Consider the following 14428-nt stretch of genomic DNA (forward strand, 5'->3'; position numbering starts at 1 on the left):
CACCAGTCGGATTTTTGAAATGGTGTATTATAGTACGGTTATCAAAGTGCGATAGTCAGCTCAGTGGTCTGGTTAAACTATTTTAATAATAATAATAATAATAATAATAATAATAATAATAATAATAATAATAATAATAATAATAATAATAATAATAATAATAATCAAAGTGCGATAATCATGTCATAGGATCTGATTTTCAATTAACTCTTGAGGTGTTCCCATTCTTCATTCTCTCAGTCACTTGTAGTCATTCTCAGATTTTCTTGTACTAACCCTTACTACTCATGCGTCATTAGTTCTGCCTCTCATCTGCCATCCATAATAAATAAATCTTCAAATGAATAATTCCATACACCAGGCGCTGGTTTTTTTCAGACAACATCTTCCCTTTGCTACTCTTTTTTCTGAGGTACATTTGCTCCGAAACCTTTCCCTCTGCATTTACTTCCATACAGAACATTTCAGTCCTCATAGGATACTTGGTCACATCCACTCCTCTCCCTTCCTGTGTGTTTCACTCTGTCAGTGAGCATGTATGTATTTTTTCCATGTCGTGCCAGTAGAAGTTTCGTTAGTTTAAACGTGAACGTGTTAAAATAATATCAACTTGATTGCTGAAATAGAAAATATATTAGGGAACAGATTTAAATCCGAACTGTTGTAGAATTAAATTTTCTTACAACATATTCCAGTTTTTCATTTCCAAGAGGAATTTTTTTTTTTCCTGTAAACTTCGTATATACCCGAGGCGTTTGTAAGTTTCACGTAGACCATTCGGATTTTGTTAGAAAAGTGTTACCAACGAAATATGAATTGGCGTGGGTAGAATTGAATTTCTCTGAACTACCTGCTACCATTTTCTATAACATTTTCTGTCTTGACAAAATAAAGTAGTGGACAGAGCTATTGTTCATACAGGGTTCCAAATTTTTTATATCTCTTAAAATAGGGTTTCGAATACCCTTTGAGATTAACAAATCTATATTAACAGATATTTTTCAACTCCGTAATATCGTGTATTTAAAAATCAGAACTGAAACTATTTCATTTCAGATATCAGATAATTTTTTTGGTCTATTCTCTCTACATACAGATAAATACTAAAATGGTGCTTTTCAGTTTCGTGGTCATTAAATTTGAATCAGAACTTCATACGGAGCATTTAAATTTTGATTGCGTGATCAGTTTTTCGCTTCATCCTTTCAGCATTTTTAACTTATTCTTGGTATTATTTAGTGGATATCCGCCTTAAATTGCAAATGGTTCTATTTTATATTCCTAACAGAAAAGATATGAGAAAAACTCGGTGGTAAATAGGTTTATGAATATTTCCCTATTCTTGAGAGAAATACTTGAAAGCCATCCCTTTTTCAACTCCTCGGTGCGATAATAAATTTTAGCAAGATCCAAAAGAATCATCATATTCAACTAATTTTTCGTTGAAACTTAGTTTTTCCGATGAACTGTTGGAAGCACGAACAAAATTATATAATATTATCTTAGCCAGGTCGGCTGTGGTGTCGCAATGAGGAGCCTCGATCGAACATTGTGCACAACCGAACCATCTGCCGTCTTGAGCTGGAATTCCCTTGTTTGAAGGCACCGTCAGGCAGAATGTTTCATAACGAGTATATTTCAGTGGTAATATATGTTTCATGCGCCAATTACTTATCTGAATTTTTGGTATTTTCTCCTGCAATTTATATTTTTATTTTAAATGTGTTAATTCTCGTTCTGTACTGTTGTTCGGTAGAGGATAGTTAATAAAACAAATAAATGATCTTTTGACTTGGCCATACGGAATTAATATAATACTAATGCAACACTCCCATTTCGAATGCCATGGGATTTATTTTAATGTTTTTTTTTTTATTTATAGAATTTGATATAAGTCTGGTAGACAGGTCCATAACTCTTGAGAGAGGAAATGTAGCGTCCGACACTAGGCGAACGTAAACAGAGGTCACCACACAATCATTTTGTGTTTGTTGACAGATGAATATATACTTTGCATATAAATTGACACACAAGGTATGACTTAAGCTATGGTACATATGACTGAAATGCTGACATTGTAATGCGTATGGGAATAAAGATACATTTAACATGACAATAATATGAAAGGAGATATATGTACAAAAGATGCGTGACGCAAGCTGTTTCTTCTGTCCTCGTGTTTAGCGCGCGATGTTGTTGTCAGGAGATTAGCGGGCCAGGTGAGACGACGGTGTGCCAGGTCCACGTAGGACCCTACAAAGGTATCACTCATCAGCAAGCATTTTCTTTCCTCCTGGTAGAATCATAGTAGTGCTCCTAAGAGAATTTGTAATTTGGCTATTTTGTATCTTATGAATAATACTGGTAATTGTTCAGACACTTATCTATATTATAATATGTTTTAGCTCTACTTACATGAGAAACGTTCAGCTACAGACTGGCTATGAAACATTTCATCATCGGTAGGATATATTCATGAAAGAATCAAAAACACTATTTCCTTTTAAGTCATTTTTGAGAGCAAGTGATAAGGTAATCGGCATACGATTAACAACTGATAATCATAAAATTATCACCAAATAGTTCAAAGTGCAAGAAACTGGTTTTCTTCCGCTAATGAGGACTAGTATCAAACAGCTGGAGTTCAAAGAAGATTTAAATTACGAATCTATCTTTTTCAAGTAAAATTGCTTGGACGATAAGGAGTTCGGAAAATGCAGATACTATTATATAAAATTTTCCAATGTCAAATATATTTATCATAAAACAGGTAAATAAAAAAGCTTAATGTTACCTCTGGAATTCCTTTTTTCTTAGTTCCCAGATTTTATATTATATTTTGGGAAAGCAATGGTTTATAACAAATGAAAATACTCTTGGAAAATCGAGGAGATTGCAGCATAAATTAAGGTGGAAAATATTAATTTTCATATTAGGGGATAATTTATCAATTAAAAACTAAGGTTTTAGCAATTTAGCAATTTATGGCTCAAAATAAGCATTGAATTAGATGAATTCATTAAAATGCATCGCACACATTTCCATTACAAAATATTCTTTATTACGGAACATAAAAACGAATACATTGTACCACACAAAGGTGTTCAATTGAAACAGTTTTTAATTTCATAGCTCCGTTCGGAACAAAGAAATTGTAAGAAGATAAACATTAACATTAAAGCCAAAGGACATATTGTGTATAAAGATGTTTCTAAAATTACTGGAGAAGATCTAATTACCCTTGTAAAGAGAGAGATGTCATTCCACTTCTTTTTTATTAGTCTTTAGAGAGAGATCAAACCATTTCATCAATAAACACAATAATTTATGAGAGAGAGAGATTTGATTCACATATCATTTTATTAGTCTTTACCTTCCTTCTATATCACATATTCCTTCCTATATTGAGTATTATATCCATCGTCGTCTTTACTTGTGGTCTCATATAAACACATATAATTTATATTTACCTATTTATATATATATATATACTATATACGGTATATGTATATACACATATATATACTGCTATATATATATATATATATATATAATATATATATATATATATATATATATATATATATATATTTTATATATATATATATATATATATATATATATTTGTATAATATACATATATATATATATTATAATCATGAAACTACAAACGACGTTTAATATCCAATTCACTTTACTTCGGGAATATCCCCGATGGGGAATTATCACTGAAGGGGAATTTTATAAGTGATAAATGGATCGGTACTGCCGGGTCTCGATCCCTTGACACAGTACCTCCCAACAACTCCAGTCAACGGTCAGACCACTGAGCCACCAAGAGAGGTGTAAGTTAATGGCGAATCTGCAGTACTTAGTTACCCATTGAGAGCAGGGAAATTATATTTAGCTTCTGCATTAACTCACCTGCACCATGATAGCTCATAGCTCATTAATATGTTTGGAACACGCAGCTTTATTATGAAATTTGTTTATCACACCGTGATTTATATGCACTCATAAAGCTACAAATGTCGTTTAATATCCAATTCACGCTACTTCGGGAATATCCCCGATGGGGCATTATCACCAAAGGGGAATCATATAAGTGACAAATAGATCAGTACAGCCGGTTATCGATCCCTCGACACAGTACCTTCCAACAACTCCAGTCGACGGTCAACCATTGAGCCACCAAGAGAGGTATAAGTTAATGCCGAATCTGCTGTACTTATTTACCCGTCGAGAGTGGGGAACACAGAGCTCTTATTATGAAATTTTTTTTATCACACTGTGATTTATATACAATCATGAAGCTACAAGTGTCGTTTAATGCCGAAGCTAAGTATAATTTCCCGTGCTCTCAACGTGTAAATAAGTACGGCGGATTCGGCATTAACTTATACCTCTCTTGGTGGCTCAGTGGTTTGACTGTCGACTGGAGTTGTTGGAAGGTACTGTGTCGAGGGATCAAGACTCGGCGGTACCGGTCCATTTATCACCTATAAAAGTCCCCTTCAGTGATAATTCCCCATCGGGGATATTCCCGAAGTGAACTGGATATTAAACGACATTTGTAGCTTCGTGATTGTATATAAATCATGGTGTGAAAATTAAAAATATATATATATATATATATATATATATATATATATATATATATATATATATATATATATATATTATATATGTTTGTGTGTGTGTGTGTGTGTGTACATATCACTGATTGTGGAGGATGGAGGAGGAAGTGAATCACAGAATACAATCAGCTTGGTTCAATTGGAGGAAAACATCAGGTGTGTTATGTGACAAAGATTTAATGTAAAGATGAAGGGAAAAATGTGAGAAGAGCATTGTCAGACCTGCGTTGATGTATAGTTGTGAAACATGGCCTATGAAGAAAGCACAAGAGAGAAAGATGGAATAAAAGAAATGAGAATGCTGCGTTGGATGTTTGGAGGACAAGAAGAGACAGGATAAGAATGACTTCATAAGAGGGACGGTGAAAGTTACAGAAATATCAAAGAAGCTGCAACAGAGACGATTACAATGGTTTGGACATGATATGAGAAGAGAGGAGGATTCTGTATGTAAAAGAACCATGAATATGGAATTGCCTGGAACAAGGAGGAGAGGTAGACCAAGAATGAGATGGAGAGACACAATTAACATGGGACAATACGTGCAGTGAGAATGAATGATCACTTCAGATGGAGAGACTAATAACAAACAAAGACCCCCATATAAAATGGGAAAAGTGAAGATAAAAAAGAAAGATTTATTTTATAATGATTTCTAATAACTATATAATAATATATAGGTCTATATATAATACAAATATATAAACCTAAGATATATATATATATATATATATATATAAAAGCTGAAGATAAAGATTAGAATATATCTCTTATACTATATCTTTGCCTGTATATATTGTATATATATTTTGTATGATATATATATATTCTTTTAATTATATAGTATATATATATATATATTGGATATGGATATTTATATATATATATATGTTTGATATATTATATAAATATATATATTTTAATAAGAAACTATATTATAAATAAGGTAAATATTATTTGCAATATAGGCTATATATATATATATAACATCATATATATATACATATATATATATATATATATAATAAACCCTATATAAAAAAATAAGAATTATATATAACTATATATATATATATATATATACATATTTATATACATATATATATACTGATATTTTCAATATATATATATACATATTGTTCCTATATATAGTCTATATATATATATATACATATATACAATATATATTTTATATATATTTGATATAATATATATATTATATATATATATCATACATATATATATATATATAATATATAAAAATATATATATAACGCTATTTCCGCGGCCGGCTATATACTTAGAGAATTTATATATATATATATATATTATGTTTCTGTATGTGTGTGTGTGTGTGTCACTGATTGTGGAGGGATGGAGGAGGAAGTGAATCACAGAATACAATCAGCTTGGTGCAATTGGAGGAAAACATCAGGTGTGTTATGTGACAAAAGATTTAATGTAAAGATGAAGGGAAAAATGTACAAGAGCATTGTCAGACCTGCGTTGATGTATAGTTGTGAAACATGGCCTATGAAGAAAGCACAAGAGAGAAAGATGGAAGTGGCAGAAATGAGAATGCTGCGTTGGATGTCTTGTGACAAGAAGAGACAGGATAAGGAATGACTTCATAAGAGGGACGGTGAAAGTTACAGAAATATCAAAGAAGCTGCAACAGAGACGATTACAATGGTTTGGACATGATATGAGAAGAGAGGAGGATTCTGTATGTAAAAGAACCATGAATATGGGAAGTGCCTGGAACAAGGAGGAGAGGTGTTCCATGAATGAGATGGAGACACAATTAACAGGGACATGCAGAGAAGAACGTTTGAGTGAAAGGTAATGTTGCATGATCTATGCAAAGATGGAGAAGACTAATAACAAACAGCGACCCCAAGAAGATAAAAAGTGATTTTAAGAAGAAATTAGGTATATATATATATATATATATATATATATATATATATATATATATATATGTATAATCATGAGGGTATATATATATTATATATAGGGCTATACGCATAGATTAGATATGGGAACTGGACCTGGATATATATATATATATATATATATATATATAGACCACTGGGATATATATACCTGTACTCACGATCGTATACCCATATGATAACCTTGATATATATATGTTGGTATATATATATATATATTGGCCCATATTAATATATATATATATATATATAGGATATATATATATATATATACTCTGATATATATACTATCATATATATATATATATATATATATTCTGTAGGGACTGATATTATATATATATATATATACTGATATATATATATATATATTATATATATATATATATATTATAATATATATATATATATATATATATAGTATATATATATGCGTTTATATATATATTCCATATAAATGCGATATATATATATATTTGTCCATTATATGGGGGGTATATAATGGCATATATATTATGTATATAAAAATACCTATATATATATATATGATATATTGAATTCTTTATATATAATATATATATCCATCATAAATATATATATACATATACCTATCTGATATATATATAGTGCCGGATTGTCATATAAACATGTATCATATACGACCATATATCAGCTGGAGATAGGTATATATGACCATATATATATTGCTACACCTGGATATATATGATATATACTCAAATATACATATATATATCATATGTATAGGCATATACATATATGGCTGGGGTGCAGGACATCTATATAGCCCGCTATAGTGGCGATAAAATTGGTGATATATATATATATCCCATCCATTATATATTTGTAACAGCCCGGCATTATATTATAATATATATATATTGGTATATATATAGTATATATGTGTGGCGATATATATGCAGGAACCATATTCTTGTTATGTATATATATATATATATATATATATATATATATATATATATATATATACATATATATATATGCGATATATATATAACCGTATATATATATATATAAGTATATATGTATATATATATATATATATATATATATCCATATATATATATTGAGGCATATATGTATATAGCTGTATATATTATATATATATATATATATATATATATATATATATATATATATATATATATATATATATATATATATATATATATATATGCATATATATATATATATATATATATATATATATATATATATATATATATATATATATATATAATATATATATATATATATATAGTATATATATATATATATATATATATATATATATATATGCAGGTATATATTGGCATATATATATATATATACTTTGTATACCCATAGATATATATATAAGCATATTTCAATTGTTGCATAATATATATATATATTTTATAGGATATACACTGGACTTTATATGGGCAGAGCATATCCTGGAGGATATAGCCAATATATATATATAAGATGCATATCTATATATATACATTTTATAAGGACTTGAGACTGCTTGCTTCACGCGTTTGAAGGCCTGGTCATGGTACTGTATATATATATATATATATATATCATGATGGGCGATGTAGTCAGCAATATCCTGCCTGACATAACGCCATATAGATATATATATATATTGGACAGCGTATGAAGTATATATATCAACTTCTTCTTCTTTAACGTGCTTTTTTCCCATTTTTGTATGGGGTAAGCTTCCTTCTTTTAGGACTTTTGATTTGGCTTTGAGGTAGACCTGTGTTCGGCTGCCCAGTTATGACATCCTTAGACCCCGTCATGCGTATGTTTCATGTATCATACCCAAACGCCCTTTCTTCCCAGCAGCGAGTCACCACGGTATGCGCGGGTATGGCGAGAGTTCGAGACCCATGAGATGTTTGTTATGTTTTTTAGAAGGTGTTGTAGTGGCTTTGTTTTTGTGTGTGTATTTAGTCTGTAACATCCATTTGCTTTTTACAAACCTGTCCACTGATTACATATATAATCCCGGATGTCTACACGGATAGCAAAGTGTCTGCCTCTCTGATCAGTCGGCTGGTCGATTTGAACCAACTGGTGACCTCTACCGAAGTCCGAACTGCTGCTTTAACGACTGACTATCGAGTGGCACTATATATATATATATATATATATATATATATTCCCTATAATTTCTATTAAATTGATAGGTATATATATGCGTATATTATATATATAATTTGGATTAAAGATGAATGGGACTTTCCTATTTATTTCTTAAAAAAAAAAAAAAAGAAAATGAGGACTACATATCACATTCATTCCTTTAACGTATAATTAGATGGTGCTGTTCTACATAATTCGAGTAATAAAAATATTGTTATGTTTTCTTGGAAGACGACCCAATATGATGCTTCAGTTGGCTTTATTGTAACGTTTTCTTGTCACAGCTTATTGCCATGAAGGTATATTAATCAACTTGGAAGTATTGTGAGATAAACCTCGAGAGCTTATTTTCCTCACGCGTGTTATTGTGTGTGTCATTTTTATCTTTTGGTAATTTCTTACTAAAGCTAAAGAAACGAGAGTAATAATAAAAATAAATGCCTAATCTCCTGATAATTTTTAGGAGAGAGTTGTTAAGTATTTTCAAGAGTAAGTTTTGCTCAGTAATCATAGAGTTTTATTCACCTCGTCATATTCTGAGGATTTGTGTTTTTCCCTAATTCAGCAGTAATTTCTGTTGAATTCTTCTAATAACATCCCCAGTTATTATTTTACAACAAGGAGCAAAAGACTATTAATTAGTTAGAGCATTCACAACGTCTAAGAAAAGAATACCTGGTAGTGAATGCAGCTACACTTTCACAGTATTTGCGTGAATTGGCGAATGAAAGTCTGGCAATTGAATGTTTTTAGTAGTTATTGTCCTTTTTTTGTTTATTTTTTTAATGATTTCTGAAATACCAATGGGTCTTGTAGTAGAATTCTAGGTCTGTAATGAATTACAAAGAGGGAAGCAGTCAAGACCTAAGAGTTCTGAAGAGTCTGATTTGAAGACAATGGGAAATTTGTCATCGTGACAAGTTTCTGTTATTAGTGTACCATACGTCTCTTACACACTCTCTTTGCCTGTCTGTCTTGTGTAACTAATTTTGTCTGATTATGCCATTTTTCTTTTTTGTTAATTAATGCAGTGTGTTAAAATTTTGGATTGGAATGTTTCTAGGTCCTTAATGTTTGAAATTATATAAATATTAAAAGAATTTTAATCAAGAAACTTTTGAGCTTAGAAATAAAGGTAAATAATTAGTTTTGCAATGAGGCTATATCCGGTATTCAACATCATATTTGGTGGGCCCTGATTATGGAACTAATCAGTTAATGACAAGTAGTATTACTGATATTTTCAATAGGAATAGAAACATTTTGTTCCTGAAAGTCTAAACCTAGCATTTACAAATATTTTTTTGTTCTTTTGATACCTAATGCTTATTTCCTTTCAGTACGTTTTGTATTATAATATATATAAAATAACGTAACGCTTTTTCCCGCGGCCGGCTGATGAAGAGTTAGAGGAATTTATTTATGGTGATAGAAATTCATTTCTCGCTATAATGTGGTTCGGATTCCACAAAAAGCTGTAGGTCCCCTTGCTAAGTAAGCAATTGGTTCTTAGCCGTAAAATAAGCCTAATCAGCCTTCAGGCCAGCCCTAGGAGAGCTGTTAATCAGCTCAGTGGTCTGGTAAAACTAAGGTATACTTAACTTAACTCAGTGTATTCATCTATTTTAAATGCTGCTATCAACTTTTTCTAATGGTTCATACGTATTTTGGACATTTTCATAGTAATTGGTGATATGTGATGATGTCTTGTAGAAGACTGAATGTTGCAGGGATGAAGAAATAATATCCCGAGTCATAAGTTGCTTTATTCCATACAGCAAAAAGGTAAGCACAGAGAGGGTACGGCAAGGCTACAACTCGCGCCAAGAGAAGCAGGAAGAATAATCATGCGCATGTGCAGAGTGCGGATTCATGCGCATGCGTTAGCAAGAGACAATGTTCATGAAATAGAATGCATATACATAAAATAATATATAGAGTAATCCACACCTCCCCTCCCCCTTTTGCGTTCAAAGAGGTATCTTGAACGTACTATGCAAGTTACATACATTGAATTATCAATTAATAGTGTGCAAAGCAAATAATATACAGTGATTTTATCAAGTAATTATGTGCAAAGCAAATTGCATAAGTGGCACATGTGGGCTTTGTACACTATGTAGGCCTGTTTAATTTTGGAGACCTGTGAGGGGTTTTGGAGGGCAGTGACGACTTTTCCATGTCTGGGCTAAGGACCACAGAGATTAGAGTTGGGAACTGGACCCGGATCAGGCACTGGATATAGGAAGCGACCGTTCCGACGTAGCACTCGACCACTTGGGAGGCGGACCTCGTACTCACGTGATCGTGTGCCACCCATGATGATCCCAACCTTGTCCCATCGGTGGGATGTTGGGTTCTGGATACGGACATGTTGGCCCACCTTCAACCTGGGCAGGGGACGGGCGTGGGCGTCATAGTTGCGCTGCACTTGAGCTGCTCTGGCAGCAGCTCGGCGGTCACAGTCATGGGCCTTTTCTTGCCATTCTTCTGTGAACGACTGAGGATGTGCGGGCACACACGTACTGAGAGGGTGACCATACAGTACCTGGGCAGGAGAGCGACCAGAGTGGTTGGGCATGTTGCGTAACTCAAGGAGGCCACGATCAAAGTCTTCGCAGTTGATGTAGGGGCCGTTTTGAGGATCAAGTGCTTGACAGCCTTGACAGCGGCCTCAGTGTGTCCGTTAGACTGGGGGTAGTGTGGCGACGAGGTTATGTGGTGTACACCCCAACGCAACGCTCTGTGAAGTCGTTGAATTCTTTGCCAGTAAACTGGGGTCCTCCATCGGTGCGTAGGCGCAGGGGAACACCCACCTCTCTGAAGTAATGGCAGAAGTGCCGTATTGTCAATGAGGCGGTGGTGTCACCCTTGCAAAGGACGACCACAGGTCAGCTGGAGAGGCGGTCGGTGACCACAAGGAACGACTTCCCCACTACCTGGAAGAAGTCCGCTGATACCGACTCAAAGGGCCTTGATGGTTGGTCGTCATTGTGAAGGGGCTCCTGCTGTTGGCTGGGATGCAGGACCTGGCAGAGCCCGCAAGTGGCGATGGTGTTGGTGATGTCCAAGTCTATCCCAGGCCAGAAGACGGTTTGTCGAGCCCGGCATTTGGTAGCCTCAACACTTTGGTGGCTGTCGTGGAGTCTGGAGAGTGTGTGGCGACGTAGAGCTGCAGGAACCAGTATTCTTGTTCCGTAGAACACGAGGTTACCATCAGTAAAGAGAGCTTCTCGCAGCTTCCAATGCGGTAGTAGGGAGGAGTGCAGGTCGTGCCGATTTGTGGGGAACCCGGAACTGATGCAATCATGAAGGCAAACATAAGTGGGGTCGGCCTGTGCTGCTATCAATGTGTCCTGCAGGGTCCAGTCGGCGTCGAAGGTTGAGGCATCATTGTCCTGGGAAGCTGTTGCAGTGTTGATGACTGACCTGACATGCGCTGTTACCTCAGCGCAGCCAGTCATATCCTCAGAGGTCGTGTAGCTGACTGGTGCATGGGAGAGTGCATCCGGGATGCATAGAGACTTGCCAGCACACCACACTGTAGTAAATTGGTATTGCAACATGCGCTCCTTCATTCGCTGAAGCTGTGGGTTTTCAACCATATCCAGTGTGCAGCTGTTGATGATGGGCACCAGTGGACGATGGTCAGTTTGCAGGGTGAAGGTTGGCAGTCCTTTGAGGTACAAATGGCACTTTGTGAGGGCCCAAGATACTGCAAGCATCTCCAGCTCAATCGTTGCATACCTCGTCTCTGCATCTGCGAAAGCAGGATCCACACTGGACTACTCGGAGACGACCAGAGCCATGGTCCTGGAGGAGGGCGTAGCCAATCCCATACAGATGAGATGCATCAGTCTGGAGAATGGTTGGCAGTGTTGGGTCAAAAGAAGCAAGAACAGGCGGGCTTGAGACTGCTTGCTTCACGCGTTTGAAGGCCTGGTCATGGTACGGTGTCCACATAAAAGAACGCTTGGGGCTCATGAGTGGGTGAAGGGGCTGTGCAGTCAGGGCAATATCTGGGGTAAACTCTGCCAACTGGTTTACTAACCCCATGAAGGAATGTAGGTCCGTTAGGTTGGACAGTGTTGGGAAGTCTTGTAGAGCAGCAACTCGTCCTGGATCAGCAGCGATTCCTTCAGAAAGAGTGAAGCCGCAGAAATTCACTCGGGTCTCTGCCACTGTGAATTTGTCTCTGTTGAGAGTGATGCTGTGTTTGTGGCAGCGGTTGAGCAGTTCATGAATCCTGTGGTAGTGTGTCAGCAGGTCGTCGTCGAAGATGAGAATGTCATCAACAACCTTGACACACTTCTTCATGCCCCGGAGTGCCAGGTCACCATGGTAGTAATAAGCATCGCCAGTGGCAGCGAAACCCATGGGTCCCCGGCAATGCTGGAAGCATCCGTAAGGCATAATAAAAGTGGTGAGGTGGCGGTCTTCTTCTGCTAGTTCCATCTGCCAATAGCTGTGTAGGGTGTCTGCGGTGGTGAAGAACTTGGCGGTAGAGTTGACAGCACTGACAGCAGCTAAGGGTGTGGGTGAAGGGTGGGCTGGTCGGGACACTTGTGCATTCAACTTGGTGAGATCCACCGTGACGCGAACTCCCTTGGCCTTTGGGACGACGACTAGAGGGTGGCACCATTCGGATGGCTCGTCTCCACAAGGCTTAATGATTCCCTGCTGGACCATGGAGTCTAGTTCATTCTTGACGGGTTCGTGGAAAGCGTAGGGGATCTGCCGTGGGGTGTGGATGGCGAATGGGACTGCATCCTCCTTGAGGTGAATTTTCATGGGAGGGCCTGCCATTGGCCTTAATGGAGCTCCTTTAAGGTCTTCCTTAGACATGAGCACATCCTGGAAGGCTTGTAGGAAATATTCTCGGGCCTCGGCAGGGGTTGTGTTGGCATGGAGGGGTAACTCCTTACATCGGTTAACGTGGATACCTGTAGGATGGGCCGTGGAAAGCCTACCAGGATGATGGCCAACTCCTTGCAGAGTGCATAGGACAGGAGTGACATCTGAACGCCTTCATGGACTTGAATCGTGGCGAGGCCGGACCGCTTGGCCAATGACAGGGTGGCCTTAAAGGTACCTAAAGCTGGTGTCATCTTTGACCCGTCTACCGTGAGTGCCACTGACGTGGCAGGAGGCTGTAGCCCAGTCCTGGGAATGCGAAGAAGTTCCAAGTGCTGGGGGCCCATCACTGATATATCAGCTCCTGTGTCAGGCAGCATCATAATCTTGGATGTCTCATCCCTATAGGTGAGAGTGAGGGATATGGGTGATGGTGAGGGGCAAGTTGTTGTGGAAAGGGTCTCGACCTTGCAACAGCTGGAAGACTTGTTAGAAGGGGGCATGGCATTGGGTGGGCCGGCTAGCTTGGCACTCATCTGCTGTCTGCAACACTTGTCGTAGTGGCCCACTCGGCCGCAGTGTCTGCATGTGGCCTTGTTGGCAGGGCACTTTGGGGTCTTGCGCCAGTGTCCCTTGCCACTACAGTTTGCACATACAGTCAGTGGCTGGGCACTTGTCTGCAGAGCCGTGCTTCCTTGTGCAGGAAAGGCATGAAGAGTCTCTGTTAGGGGCTGGGTGCGAGGTAGCGCCTTTGCTGCCATGTCTTTTGGTTTTCTTATAAGCAGAAACAGCACACAATTTAGA

At 36.4% G+C, this 14428-nt stretch overlaps 1 protein-coding gene across 1 annotated transcript; it reads right to left on the minus strand.

Annotated features, from left to right (window-relative positions):
• Positions 1-11661: 11661 nt before the first annotated feature.
• Positions 11662-12495, minus strand: LOC136849383 (uncharacterized). Its single transcript, XM_067122738.1, has one exon. It carries the CDS (start codon positions 12493-12495, stop codon positions 11662-11664), a length of 834 nt encoding a protein of 277 aa, XP_066978839.1.
• Between the last annotated feature and the right edge of the window lie 1933 nt (positions 12496-14428).

The sequence above is a fragment of the Macrobrachium rosenbergii genome, chromosome 2 (assembly GCF_040412425.1).
Source record: "Macrobrachium rosenbergii isolate ZJJX-2024 chromosome 2, ASM4041242v1, whole genome shotgun sequence".
Taxonomy (NCBI): Eukaryota; Metazoa; Arthropoda; class Malacostraca; order Decapoda; family Palaemonidae; genus Macrobrachium; species Macrobrachium rosenbergii.

Coding starts and splice junctions, on each gene's coding strand:
- LOC136849383 (XM_067122738.1), bottom strand. CDS start 12,495: ATGCTTGCAGTATCTTGGGCCCTCACAAAGTGCCATTTGTACCTCAAA.